General features: G+C 58.5%; 7 protein-coding genes across 7 annotated transcripts; 2 read left to right on the plus strand and 5 right to left on the minus strand.

Moving 5' to 3' along the window:
• Window positions 1-104: 104 nt before the first annotated feature.
• On the plus strand, window positions 105-1,827 carry VTJ04DRAFT_9252 (uncharacterized protein; the record flags this gene model as incomplete). Its single annotated transcript, XM_069367779.1, has 2 exons — window positions 105-140; window positions 223-1,827. 2 exons carry the CDS (start codon window positions 105-107, stop codon window positions 1,825-1,827), a joined length of 1,641 nt encoding a protein of 546 aa, XP_069216073.1.
• An 801-nt stretch (window positions 1,828-2,628) lies between these two features.
• Window positions 2,629-3,777, minus strand: VTJ04DRAFT_9253 (uncharacterized protein; the record flags this gene model as incomplete). Its single annotated transcript, XM_069367780.1, has 4 exons — window positions 2,629-2,835; window positions 2,914-3,007; window positions 3,129-3,398; window positions 3,767-3,777. 4 exons carry the CDS (start codon window positions 3,775-3,777, stop codon window positions 2,629-2,631), a joined length of 582 nt encoding a protein of 193 aa, XP_069216074.1.
• Window positions 3,778-4,435: 658 nt separating this feature from the next.
• Window positions 4,436-4,642, minus strand: VTJ04DRAFT_9254 (uncharacterized protein; the record flags this gene model as incomplete). Its single annotated transcript, XM_069367781.1, has 1 exon — window positions 4,436-4,642. The coding sequence occupies one exon, from the start codon at window positions 4,640-4,642 to the stop codon at window positions 4,436-4,438; it is 207 nt and encodes a 68-aa protein (XP_069216075.1).
• Window positions 4,643-4,760: 118 nt separating this feature from the next.
• On the minus strand, window positions 4,761-5,311 carry VTJ04DRAFT_9255 (uncharacterized protein; the record flags this gene model as incomplete). Its single annotated transcript, XM_069367782.1, has 3 exons — window positions 4,761-4,933; window positions 5,026-5,044; window positions 5,153-5,311. The coding sequence occupies 3 exons, from the start codon at window positions 5,309-5,311 to the stop codon at window positions 4,761-4,763; spliced, it is 351 nt and encodes a 116-aa protein (XP_069216076.1).
• Window positions 5,312-6,000: 689 nt separating this feature from the next.
• VTJ04DRAFT_9256 (uncharacterized protein) lies at window positions 6,001-6,855 on the minus strand (the record flags this gene model as incomplete). Its single annotated transcript, XM_069367783.1, has 2 exons — window positions 6,001-6,064; window positions 6,170-6,855. The coding sequence occupies 2 exons, from the start codon at window positions 6,853-6,855 to the stop codon at window positions 6,001-6,003; spliced, it is 750 nt and encodes a 249-aa protein (XP_069216077.1).
• Window positions 6,856-7,668: 813 nt separating this feature from the next.
• On the minus strand, window positions 7,669-8,993 carry VTJ04DRAFT_9257 (uncharacterized protein; the record flags this gene model as incomplete). Its single annotated transcript, XM_069367784.1, has 2 exons — window positions 7,669-8,173; window positions 8,257-8,993. The coding sequence occupies 2 exons, from the start codon at window positions 8,991-8,993 to the stop codon at window positions 7,669-7,671; spliced, it is 1,242 nt and encodes a 413-aa protein (XP_069216078.1).
• Window positions 8,994-10,179: 1,186 nt separating this feature from the next.
• Window positions 10,180-13,398, plus strand: VTJ04DRAFT_9258 (uncharacterized protein; the record flags this gene model as incomplete). Its single annotated transcript, XM_069367785.1, has 3 exons — window positions 10,180-10,477; window positions 10,534-12,293; window positions 12,355-13,398. The coding sequence occupies 3 exons, from the start codon at window positions 10,180-10,182 to the stop codon at window positions 13,396-13,398; spliced, it is 3,102 nt and encodes a 1,033-aa protein (XP_069216079.1).
• Between the last annotated feature and the right edge of the window lie 274 nt (window positions 13,399-13,672).

A 13,672-nucleotide genomic window follows, 5' to 3' on the forward strand; every position in this document is an offset into this window, starting at 1 on the left:
TCGATACCCAACCCAAAAGTCCACCGCCTCGACCGTCCTGCCTTTCGTCATCCATCACAACCCCAGCCGACGACATCAAGGGCCAATCTTAGTAGTCGGCCACCATGTTTTCCATGCTTCCCGACCTCACCCCTCGGGATGTAAGTCCTCTCTTCCAGATTCCCCCTCCTTCCCTCCCCCTTTTCCAACAACACCCCTGCTGACCCTCTCATTCTTTCATAGTGCCACAACCTGTGGTACACCTCCTCCCGCAGCCCGCACCTCCCTCTCTCCGTAACCCTCGCCCTCTCCCAAACCGACCCGGGCGCCACCATCCTCGACAACCCCGCTCCTTCCGGCGGCGGCGGGCCAGGAGGAACAACCGGCGTCGCAGCCCCAACCGCCGCCGCCGCCATCCCAAACCCAACCCAGAACACCCCGACCGCCATTCCCACCCCGGCCGCCGCTTCGCGCCACCACCACCAGCAACATGCCGCGCTCACGGCCCAGATCATCGACCGCTCCCTCCTCGGCCGTCTCCATGCTGAGGAACTGCTCCTCGAGCGCCGCCGCGCCGCCGTCTCTAACCTCGGCAGCACCTGGCTCAAGCCGCCGGGCGTGAGCAAGACGTTGTTCCAGATGCGGGAGGAACGGCGCGAGGCGGAGGAGCACGCGGAGGCGATGCGGCGGGAGATGTTGGTCCAGGAGCTGGCCGAGGCGGAAGCTGCTGCTGCTGCGGCCGCGGCTGCCGCGGAAGGAGTGGAAGGGGAGATTGTTGGTGACGGGGTCGAGGGCGAGGATATGGATGGGATGGAGGAGGATTTGGATGCTGAGATTCCGGATGGGGATGTTAGTGGGGGGTTTGGGTTTAGTGGGGATGAGGAGGAAGAAGAGGAAGAGGAAGAAGAGGAGGAGGAAGAGGGGTCAGAAGAGCCCGAGGAGGATGAAGAGGAGGGAGAGGAGGAAGACGAAGAAGAAGAAGAAGAAGACGAGCGCGAGCTCATCCGCCGACGCGAAGAAGCCACACTGAGCGACGACGAGCGCGCCCGCCGCCGCGAGCTGCGCGCCGAGCACGAGAGACAGCGGGCCCTCGAGGCGCGCATGGCCGAGATCGAATCCCGCAACGCCGCCCAGCTCCGCCGCCTCGAGCGGCAGAACCGCGCCCTCCGCTTCGACGACGACGACTACGGCGACCTGTCCGAGGAGGAGCGCAGCCAGCTGCTCGAGGAGGAAGACATTGTCCGCCCTCGCCATCAACAACAGTCCCAACAGCAGCAACAACTGCAAGCATCACAAACACCACCCCAAACCCAAAGCCGACGAACCTCCCCGCGACGCAACACCGCCGCGACCCCTCATACCCCCCACGCAGCAGCCTCACCACCTTCCGGAATGCAAGACGACGACGAAGATGAGCTCGATGACATGGACATGGACGCCGATCTGGACGACGACATCCCCGAAGCCGACGACGACGGCAGCGCCGTGGGCTACGAGCACACGGACTCGGAGGCGTCGGTCGGGTTCGACACCACCAACAACACCGACACCAACACCAACAACAACGATAATGATGACAACGACAACGACGATTACGAAGACGACGATACCCAGGATCTCAGCTACGCGCGGAGCTCCCGCGTGTTGCACCACCACCATCGCAACCACCAGCCACAGCAACAGCAACCTCAACAGCAGCGCCAAGGGAGAAGTGGCGCGTCGACACGCCGCGGCCGCGGCCGCCGCAGTGACGGACCGCGGTCGAGTCTGGATATTAGTGGCTTGCTGTCGGGGAATGAGAGTAGTTTCTTGGGGGCAAGCCCGCATATCCGGCGGGGAATGTATTGATTGACTGACTGATCGATGAATGGATGAGAACCAGCCGGTCTTGGTTGGCTGGCTGGTTCGGTTGTTGATCCGGATGGTGATTATGTGGTGGTGAGATAGGAATAGAGAGAAGAAGACCGGAATGATACCTAATGAGGGTGATGAAGAAGGGCAGATCATGGCGTTATGAGCTCGGGTGTTATCAGGGTATGGTAGATAGATAGATACCCTCTCCATCATGGTTGTTGGGACTCTGTCGGGAGGGAGCACGGTTTGTATTAGAGTACTAGGTAGTCTAGTACTTCTATTACTTCGAGTCATTAGACCACCCTAAGATCGTCGTCTCGAACACACTCAAGTGTCCGAGTATACCCTGTACCAATAGACGTAATAGAAGACGACTGGAGGGAAGAAAAGAATCAAACATTCATATATCCGGCATTACAATATTGTATCTAAAACCCGTCGTCTGTCCCCTGCTTTGCATGTTTCGTACGTCCGTCGGTACTCATCACGACTCCAAAGCCCAGGTGCGTACCCGTACCCAAACAACAACAAAAGGCGTTTCAAAAGAGGAAAGAAATGCAAGCTTCCTTCTGCCCGCCCGCCTGCCATCTTCACCCCAACGCCAAGCGCCCATGAAATTCAGTTCATGTCAGGAAAGGTAGAGGGCCATGCAGTTCGTCGTTCTCCCGTTGCCTCGACTCGGCCCCAGACGGCCGACACTTCGCCGCCGCCGCCGTGCGTCTACCGCCCAGCTGGCTGGGTTTGGATCCATCTTGCTTTCTGCTCGCAGCAAGCAAACTCTTTCTCTCTCTCCTCTCAAAATAGCCAGACGTAGAAGAACAGGAAGAACACGGCCGCGAAAAACGCAAGCCACACCTTCCAACCCACGCCCGTCCGCTCGGCCATGACCAGCATGCGGTTCATGGTGCGGCCGAGGCGCAGGCGGGTCTGGTCGAAGCCTTCGTTCATCTTTTCGGCCAGGGCGGAGGAGTCGCGGATTTCGTCGCCAATGGCGATGGTCATCTGTCGTAGGGAAGAGGGCGTTAGCCTGGCTCGGGGAGTTGCCAAAGGAAAGACAAGGTAGAGTTGGGCTAGACTTACGTCCTTCAACAGCTTTACCTTCCCCATGATCCCCTCCACCTGCTGGTCATTTTGGGATTCCAGCTCGTTCAGCACCGCGTCGCTGTACTGTCCTCTGCATTCCCACCCAGTCAGCACACACGTCATCCCAAACCTCCACACCTCACGCTGCGATCCAACCTCATCTCTCTTCCACCCCCCAACCAAAGCTTTAGGCCACAAAGGGGGAAACTCACTTCCGATTCGGCGTCGCCGGCCTAAATCCCCCCCTACTTTCCACTCCCACGCCCAAATGGTTACTCCCGCTCGCCGAGCTGGGCTGGTAGCCGCCATATCCGTAATATCCCGGCCCGGACGGCGGTTGTTGTTGTGATGATGCGTACGGCGGGTTGAAGTGTCGGCTGGGGCTTGCGCTGACGGGTCGGCTTCCCGGTCCGCCGCCGCCGGTGTAGCCTTTGAAGAGGTCGGAGCGGGAGTCGCGCTGGTGGAGGGTTGAGGAGGCGAATCTGTGGGTTTTGGAGGAACGCGGGGTTAGTGAATGTGTTCGCTGGTAGTGGTAGTGGTGGTTGGGAAAGGGGGGATGTGGTGTCGGAGGAGCCGGCCGGAGGTTGAGCATCGGGATCGGAAGAAGATGCGGAGGTCGGAGGGGGTTCGATGATCGGGGTTGGTAGTTCGACAGTCGGTCGGAATCGGTCGGTCGATCGGTAGCTGCCCGTTACGCGGTGATCGTCGTCGTGCGAGGTGTGCGCCTGTCGTCGTTGATGTCGGGAATAGAGCTCGAACCTCCGGCGTCGCCCCCCGTCACATGCACTCATCCCCTTCTGCAGGCGCAGCGCATTCCTTCGAAAAGCAAAAGACAAAACCAAAGACTCACCTTGATGCCATGATGCTCGTTGCCTATTTGCAGAAGCAGAAAACGTGGTTCACAATATCCAGCCGGCTATAACCTTTCTGCCATGGCGATCTGGGCCCAAATAATTGTCGTGGCGGAAAAACAGTAAGTAGGCGACAGCAAAGTTGAGGTCACAAGCCTCCCCAGGAAAGCCCAGACACTGGATGATGAAGGTTTGGGGGCGTTGCGTGTCTCCTTTGTGTCCAAGTGGCCACCGCAGCAGCTGCGAGCCGGCTGTTTGGTCCAAGGTGTCAAAATTTGGGCCACCCAGATTGGCCAATTGCCAGCCCAACAACCAGGGGCTCGCACAGCGCCGACTCCGACCCTGCAACTGCGAAAGGGGGTTGCAGCAGCATCTGCCAATCACCACCAAATCAGTCCCTGAAGCTGTTGATGGGATCTCGATCCAATTTCCAGAACGATAAGGGCGTTGCAAGAGCTGGACAATCACATGGGCTAGTCAGGATCGCTTGAGCGGGCCCTGACCGCCTGCTCAACCCCGGCAAGGCGACATAGACGACATCGTCCGAGTTACGTCCATACCTGACTCCGTAGTCGAGACGGAAGATCAAAATCAACATAGCACAACCACAATAGGGACACTCAAAGCATCATCACAATGAGGTTATGTTCGTGCTCATGCATACGAAGCTACCTCTTCGTCGTAACCACCAAACTCCCAGATAAACCCAACCAACCTTTCGTCTCTCGTGCACGCCTAAAACCCATGGCATTTCTACTCGCCCACAACTGCTCTTCAGCTAGGCCGTAGCATGTCCCTTCGGGCTTGCGCGCGTGGGCGCATCCCTCCGAGTCTTCGACCAACACATCCAACGCAGCGCAGCGAGCCATATCCATTCCGTAAAACAACGAAGCATATCATGATCATCATATCCCATGTGTCGTCAATTTAGGCAGTCGTAGCAGTAGGCTCGGCGACCGGAGGCTTCGCGTTGTCCGAGGGAGGGCGAGTCTCCTAGTCCTCGTCCATCTTGTCCTCGTCAGCGACGAAGTCATCGTCGTCCTCCTCATCATCGTCCTCATCGGGAGGGTTCTCCTGGGCGGCCTTGGCGAAGTCGATCACCTTGCCGCGGGTGCGGCGGCCGACAATGTTCTCGACGTCAATCTCCTCCATGTTGTCCTCGTCCGCTAGAATGGAACGGTGGTGGTCAGTCTCGGCTGTGTGTTGGGGGAAAAAAGGGAAAAGTTTCCTGGAATGTCGGGTCGGTTGGCTTCCTTACCAGCTTCGGGCTCCTCGTCCTGTGTAAGAGCATCCAGGTCAGCAACTCGATCGTAATGCAAAATGATTGTTTGAAAGGCGCCACTGTGCGACGCGACGCGACGCAGTGCGACTCAGTAGGTACATACCTCATCGACCTCATCATCATCGTCGTCATCATCATCCTCGTCCTCAACCATGGAGGTGTCCTCGACAGGCTCCTCAACAGCCTTGCCCTTGCCCTTGGAATCGAACTCGGGAGCACTGCCGTTGCCAGGGGCGGTGACGCCGGTGTTCTCGGTGGCCATTGTTGCTGATATGCAGAGGATATCAAACAGCGGTGGGGGTTGTTGGTGGGTTAAGTAGGTGAGCTTTTGTACAGAAGAAAAGTTGTTAAGTGTGGTGGTCGAGAAAGTAAACAAAGGACTTTCGTCAGGAAGTGGAGATGAGACGTGTTGGAGAACTCGAGGTGAAAAAGGAAGAGGATGGGAAAGAAAGAAAAGAGAAGGGAGGAAGTCGAGGTTTCGGAGGCAAGAGCAGCCAGCAGGGTGCTCACCAGCTTGCCCTTCCCTGTGGCAGCGACAGCTGGACGCAAAAAATAGTGGGGCAGATGCGGCTGGTTACTCCTGGCAACCAGCTGACGGCCCAGGGCGAGCTGGGGCAAGCTTCAGCCAAGCTGAGGTGTGAGCTGGCAATCCAGGGCAGGACGGCCCCGCAGCAAGCAGTGACCGCCGCAAACCAGGACGGTCCAGAGGGACGGTGTAGTGGGACAAATGAACAATGGGAGGAGATCAATCGGTGAGGAATTCCCAGTCAACACCATCGGGAGAGTCACAAGAAACCTAGCATTAGGACCAACCAGACCACCCTTTCCTAAACGCCCTCTCTATGTCCGTCCTTCGTACGGAATACAGTAGATCCTTTGCTCAAACTCGATAAGAATGCCCTTTGAATCCCCCATCCCCATGAATGCATGCTTTCCCAGTCCTCAACCTCATCATTTTCCCTCCCCACTAGGTCCCAGCAACAAGAAGAACCCAAGGACAAGCGCCCACCAATACCTAGTGTAAAAACACCCTAGTTAGTCACCAAGAACCAAAAGACGACCGGAAATCGCCAGCAAAGCACGACAAAAGACAAAAAAACGAGAGGGTGGGAAAACTTACTTTTGCAAAAACGTCTTCTCCCCCTCCTCCACCACCTTCCTCCCCTCCGGGCTCAACACGACCGGCTTGCCCGGACTCGGCTGAGCCCCGGGCCTCGTCCTCACCACCGCCGCCTGCGGGCCAAAATCGCGGGTCACGCCCGCGTCGATGGCGATTCCGCGGAGCGTCACCCCCAAGACATTCAGAGGTGTACTGCTCTTCTTCTCCTTCCCCGCGGCAGCGGCCTTGTTATCCTTCTTCTGCTTCCCGCTCTTCCCCTGCTCCTGCCCCAGCTCCTCCTCCCCCTCATCAACCGTGATCACAAAATTCGGCGCGAACCCTTTCTCAAAGTTCCCCCGCCCCGCGACCGACGTCGAGCTCACCCACCGACCCTGCACCGGGTCGTAGACGCCGATGCGCACCAGCCCTGTCTTGTCGTCGTCTTCCTCGGGCAGCTCGGGCGGGATGTAGTTGAGCACTTCGGCCTTGTCGCTTGCGTCGGCGGCGGCGGCGGCGGCGGGGAGGGCGATTTCGGCGAGGAGTGACGGCGCGGTGGATGTCGCTCCTGATGATGATGTGCCCACGGGCTGGATGTAGATGGCGACGGTGGATTGAGTGACTACCGGTTCGTCGTCGGCGGTGCTTGCTGTTGCGCTGGAGGTGCCGGCGCTGGCGAGCAGCGCGGTGAGGAGGGTTGGTAGGCGCATTGCTTTAGTTTTGTTTTTTCGATCTTGTCCAATATTATCCAATCTGGTGCAAGTCGTCGCGTGTGGTAGCTAGCGTCCTGCTTCTTCTATGTGGTTGAGCTGGTTCGTTGGGATGTCGACATTCCTTTGTTGAGGTTCCAACGAGCTTGCGGGATGGCTAGGTCAGACATGGGTTTGGGCTTGGGGGAAGCTCCGTCTTGGCGGCCCCGTCACGGAGGACAAGGGTGCGGCTCCCTTCGACATCCGACGTGACGTGACACTCTCATCGAAGAGCTTGGCTCATTGACCTCACAAGGCGCCTAACACGGGCATATGTTCAGAATAACTTTACTCGTAGCGTGTTTATTATCTGGATCGATTCAGACCTGTCCGGTCTGGTTGTGTCACCAATTTTGGGCTGGCTAAATCCGAAAACCTCGAGAACATGGCGGAGCCGTTCTCACCAAAGTTCAACATCTGTTCCGAATACTCCGTGCTCGGCAGGAATACTACAACACTGGATGATGCTGGTGGATGGTCTCCCAGATTGAAACAACTTCAGAATTAGCACCCGTTCTCTGCCGCTCTGGTGCCGTGGTATCTCTATCCGACGTCATGCCGGCCTCCCTGAGCTATCTACACACTCCGAGCCGGGACTTCATGTCTCCCCATGTCTCCAGTAAACAGCCCTGTATAATATAATCATGCGATGCGTCGTTGCAACCCAAACCCATCCTCACCCAAGCCCGTCCCCATGACTATCCCTTCGGCCATTTGCCTCCCTGTAAAACACCAAATATGTTCGTAAGATATCGTAGAAGTCCATACTCTCCCTTACCCCGAGCCTTCAACTCGAGACTCCTCCTGAATGGCGTCATCCGCGTCATCCTCATCCACCTCGCTCTCCTCATCCGTAATATCCGTCTCGTCCTGCTCCCCCTCAGCAGGCGACTTCTCTTCCTGTCCCTCGAGCGCATACCCTGGGCAGCGCTCCACCAGCCCCGCATAATATGCGACAAGCACATCCGGGTTCGGCACGATTTTCCAGTCGACGCGGCGCAGGAACTCGAGCTCGAGCACGTTGAGCTCGGCGACCTTGACGCCGCCGACGCGGGCGTAGGTCGAGTTGTTCCAGAAGGCGTCCGACAGGCCCTTGGCGGCGACGGTGGCGGCCGTGATGAGGAAGCGGTGCACTGTGAGGGTGTTGATGGTGAAGTCCGGGTAAAGGGCGCATAGACGGTCAATGTAATAGACCATGGACAGGAGCAGTGGGGGTGTTAGCGTGGCGTGTTTGGCAAGGCGGTGGAGGTAGTCGAGCACGGAGATGCCAGGGGCGGTTCTAAAGGGAGAGAGCGTCAGTATCGCGGAGGCACCGCCGCCATGAATGTGGAAACAGAGCGTCCCGCCGGGTAACTAGCATACCGAGAGTGAAACCGGGTAAGGCGGCCCGACCTAAGGGCGATTTTATCGTTGGTCTCGATCAGCTCGCCTAACATGTGAGCGATGAGCACGACCATATCCTCCACCGGGCAATGCTCGTATCGCGGGGGCAGGATTTTGGGAGGCTTGTCGGCGGTTCTCGGCCGCTTAGAGAGGGCTGCTTTGTGGGAGGATCCGACATCCGTTGGTCTCCCATTGTCAGCCCCTTGCGAGTTCCTCCTCTTGGAAGCCGAGGGCGAGACGGCAGAAGCTGGATCTACCCGCTGCTTCGGCCCCGCTGGCGCCGAGGTTTTGGGTGTTCCCGCGGCGGAACCGGGGACCGAGTTGGCCGGGCGCCGCTGCGAGGAGGTTGAAGTGGTTGTTGTAGTGGCGGCAGTCGAGCCCGAGGGATCGGGCCGCCGGGTCAAATTGCCGGTGGCATCGTGCGTAGGGTCCATCGGCAAGTGTCTCGCAGCGGCGTCGACGAGCACATATCGATTCTGAGTGTTTCTCGGAGCAGTCGACGAGGAATTGTCTGTGGTTTCTATTCGTTCTGTTCGGGCGGAAGGGCGCGAGTTGGGCGAGGCGGACTGCCAGCGCGACTTGGCAACAGCCGGGACCCGGGGAGAAGATTGTCTCGAGTTGTGGTGGTTTGGCGCATAGTGGACAGTTTGCAGGCGGGCAGAGGGCGAGGTAGTGGCTGTGGCTGTCGACGTGGCCGGCGACCGCGCCAACATCATCCCAGCCCGATGACAGCTTTCTCGGGCGAGGTCGATGGGCTCGAGGGCAGTCAGGGAGGAGGTTGACAACCTAAGTCCCGCTCTTGTGCGGCAAACTCGACGGTGGGGCCTGGGGTGGCCGGGGTGAGAGCTGGGGCTGTGGTGGGGCTGCAAGACAGCAACAACCTGGAACGGCAACCACAGAACACATCTTCACTTCTGCTTTCTGGCTGATGACGATCACCTGGAACGACCTCAATGGCTTTGCTTCCTGTCATGCACTGCATAAAGAAGGGCCTGGGGAGATTCATTGCGACCTTGATGTTTGAATTCTTCAGCCATTGCACTGTTTCTCTTTTGGCTACAACCCGGGGGCTTCCACAATCTGTATTTACTCCACTCTATTGTTAGGCATTGCCTTGGAACTGGATCAAAGTCAATGTCAAAAACACAGCCTGGAAAGTCGAATCAAATGTTGACAGCGAACACCAAAGCCATTGATGGGGTACATCTGTTCTGACATCAACTCTTGAGTCGTAAGAACGCCCAGGGATACAATGCCAAGGAATCCTCCTGCCAGATCCAAGTCAAGGTAATTTGGGGATTCACTCTGGGTATACCTGAGCCCAAGGTTGTCTATACTAAAGCTCAAGGGACACCACGGAGCTTCTTCAACAACTCTCCGATGATGATGACAACTGTGACACCCATGTGAGGTGATGCGGTGCATGTGGGAAGGGTCGTAATGGTACGGTATGTAATTACGCATCCTCCGGGTGGGTCCCGATTACGCTATCCCGATCGGCACGGAACGAGATCTGGGGATTGGATTCTGTCAGCGAAGGGAACATTCTGCCGGGCCACGGTTCTTCCACGAACCACCAAACCGCCAACCTCAACCCATCCACATCATCACCACCCCACCTCGGCCACCTCAACCTCCACCTTCGCCTACGCCCCAGCGCAATCCTCGGGTTCGAATCTCGTACCATTCAGCTATATATTCCGTCTTTCGATTGCGAATTATCCCAGCGGAACCCACACTCCATCAGCAATTGTCCGCCCCGAAAGTCCACCACCTATTCCCCTGCCACAACACCTGTTGGTACCCTCGAGGGCCGGCTTCTGCTCCGTACATTCGTCTGCACCCGCCCGACCCGGAATCAACCAGCGCTTCTCACATACTGCCACCAAGGCGAACACCGCCATGGCTGGCGTACAATACCCGGCCGGCCTCGCACAGCTCCAAGCCGCCACGAGCTACGCCGAACAGGCCGCAGCGTTGCGCTCTCTCAAAGATAACATAATCGGCCACGTCCAGCGCAAAGAAGAATGGGTCCAACACGGCATCCTTGATGCTCTGGCTGGGATATTACAAAACGACGACCAAGCCCCGAAACGGCCCAGCGGCAAGGAAACGAGCCAGCCAGGGCAGCCACCTGTCCTGGCCGAACATGAAGTTGTGCGTCTGCTGGCTCTGCAGTTGCTCGCCAGCATTGCCAATGGTGAGAATCTCGTCGCTGTCATCTTGCGCCTGCCCCCTAACCAAAACGCGACACAGGAGGCTCTGCGTTTCTCGCCCCTCTCCAAGCCGCTGGCGTCGTTCCGGCCGTCTTGCCCGCCATCTCCCCCGCCGATAATCCTCCCCAAGTTGTGCTCGCCGCCCTGCGCCTGTTGAACAGCATGACGACCGCTGCCCGGTTAGCCCAGGATGCCGATAAGATCACTAGCCATCTCGCAGACGTCTTGTTTTCCGTGTACGCTCTCGGTGCCTTGAGCGCCATCTTGTCCCAAGACTCGCCCAATGTCGGCACCCAGGAACAAAAGCGTCTGGTGGCGGGACTGATCAGCAGACTATGCAAAACCACGAAACATCAAAACGCTCTGGCAGAGTCCGGGGTCCTGGATGCGCTCGCTACTGCTCTGGCGAGCTTCGTCGTGGCCAGGGGCGAGGTCATCCCGGGAGCTGAAGTCTTGGGACACGCTAATGGACTTTCCAGCTTCATCCCCGGCCCTGCGCCTCCGGGCGCCGACCTAGCTTCCGTTCTAGAAGCTCTCTCCGCCATTATTGTCCACTCGCGCTACCGCTCGGCCCTGTTACTGCATTCCCCTGCCATACTCGCAGTCTTCCCATCAGCCGAGTTTACACCTCCAGCGGCCGAGACCAGGGCCGCGTGGGTTGCGCTCGAAACACACGGCCTGGGAGCCGTCCGTCCTAGGGGCCCTGGGGCCATGGACTTCCTCCTGCCGGCCGTCCCCGTCCCGCAACCGAAACCTCGGATAAGCGAGTTTCCCCCGCTTGGAACATCGCTGTCCAGAGAAAACCTGGCGGCGGCAAGCAAGCTTTCGTCGTTCAAATTCACCGGTGTGGATCCAGGGCGCGGGGAAGTGGACGATGATGAGGCAGCGGACGAGCCAGAGAGCCCCCTGATTCCATGGCTGATCCAGCTCGTCAGGACAACCGACGGCTTGGAGCGGGTCATGGCGGCGTCTCTGTTGGCATCGCTCTTCAAGGCCGGGTTTGCGAGCCCAGAGCGTGACCAGGTCCTTGCCGTGCTCGTGGTGCCTCTGCTTTATCGCGTCCTGAGCGAAAACGACAAGGAGGTGTCCCCTGCCGTCCAGCGCGCAGCCACCGTCGACCAGGACACTGCCCTGCGCTGGACTATCCTGGAACGGACTCCGGACGTGCTGGCGCGGCTTGTCGGGGAGAGTGAGGCCCTTCAACAAGCGGCATATGAGTGCGGTGTCATCAGGCTGGCCGCAAAGTTGCTCAAGGATGCATACAGTCCTCAACCCGTCCAGTTCCCTCCAAAGCTATGGTCGCCCAACCCGAGCCGTGGAAACACGCCCGGGGAACGGCCACCTTCATGTCAGCTTGGCCCCCCAGGTCGGGTACCGGCGTATGCCCACAAGATTCAGATGCGCGAGAGCGCCTTGAAGCTTGTGGCGGCCATGGCGACGCTGAGCAACGATTACCGACAGGCCCTGGTGGAGGCTGACGTCGCGGCGTACATTGTCGAGTCTCTGGCGCCATGTCCGAGTAAGCCAAAGACCCCCAAGGACAAGCCGCCTTCGGAGAAGGGTTCGGGGACGGACAAGGATCAACCACCCTACGGTTTCAACTCTAAAGCCGTCATCATCGCCGCCTGCCACGCGACGCGAACGCTCGCCCGCCTGCCCAGCATCGTGCGGACAACTCTGCAGGATCATGGTTTTGCCATGCCTGTGTATCAGTTGCTCAAACATCCCGATGCCGAGGTCCAGATTGCCGCGTCTAGTGCAATCATTAATTTGGTTATCAACTGCAGTCCCATGGTGCCGGTAAGACATACCAATTTATTGAGGACGAAACCCAATTTGAAATACTAACCAATATTTGTAGACACTCCTAGAAGCCGGCATCATAAAGACTCTCTGTGAGCACGCGCACTCGCTCAATCCTGGACTCAGGCTCAACGCGCTCTGGGCATTGAAGCACCTCGTTGTAGATCTCAGCAACGACCTCCGGAAGAAGTGTTTGGAAGAACTCGAGCCCGGGTGGCTCATTCAGCTCATCAGCGATGACAAGTCGGAAGAGGAGGCGCAGGCTCGTTCTCGGGGTCCAGGACGGAGGTCAACTGATGCAGATGACGATGAAGACATGGAATCCGAGAACGGCGCGTACAACCCTGGCGACGACTACGATGACGACGAAGCGCATAGCGACTGGACCTGGCCAGGCGCCTCCATCAGGGGCTCCAACGGCGCGGTATCTCCTCGCCTGCAACATGCCGCATCCAAACTCGCCGCCTTGCGCGATGCGGAGCTCAACCCGACCCGGCGCGCCCGCAACGATAGTCTCGCGATCCAGGAGCAGGGCCTCGCCTTTATCCGCAACCTCATGATGCTCCCCCAGCAGCCCGACATGGCCGACATGGTGGACTACGTCCTCACCGAGCTGGACCAGAACCGGCTCTTCAGCATCCTCGCCGACAAGCTCAAGGTTAGGGTCGTCAACGCTTTCGGGCGGAGATCAACTAGGAGCGGTGCCGGCGGTGGCAACTCCAACAGCAACAACAGCAACACCCTCGTCCTCTACCCGCAAGCCCGCATCGTCGAAAACCTCACCTACATCCTCGTGCACATCGCCGCGGGCAAGCCCACGCACCGCCAGCTCGTGGTGGCGCAGACCGACCTGCTGAAGCTGCTCGGCGCGCACCTCGGGTCCAAGGACCCCGGCGTCCGCCGCGCGCTGTGCCAGCTATTTGCCAACCTCGCCTGGCTGGACAACGAGGGCGACAGGCAGTCGTGCGCGCAGCGGGCCGGCGAGCTGGAGCGGCTCGGGTTCTTGGCCAAGCTGGAGGGGTTGGAGCAGGGAGATGCGGATCAGGGAGTCAGGGAGCGGGCTAAAGCGGCGGTGGCGCAGATGAAGGCGCCTACTGCTTAGAGGACGGTGGGGAGGGATGAAGGGTGGGAGAGGTAGAGGGGTGGATGATTGAGGTTAGTACCGAGGGAGTAGTTGTAGTAGGTCTTTGTTTGGGTTCAAGGTAGGAAGGGATGCGGGATGTGTTGTGTGCAAGACGCGTTGGGAGGCAACAGGTTGGGTTTGGTTGGATTGATTGGGTTTGCTACATACATCCATGCTTCGTGGACAGGGACATGGGATTTGTGATTCTGTATAGCAAGATACAGACAGCTTGGTGCAAATGGAGACTTACGAG

The sequence above is a fragment of the Mycothermus thermophilus genome, assembly GCF_041956435.1.
Source record: "Mycothermus thermophilus strain CBS 625.91 unplaced genomic scaffold VTJ04scaffold_6, whole genome shotgun sequence".
Classification (NCBI taxonomy): domain Eukaryota; kingdom Fungi; phylum Ascomycota; class Sordariomycetes; order Sordariales; family Chaetomiaceae; genus Mycothermus; species Mycothermus thermophilus.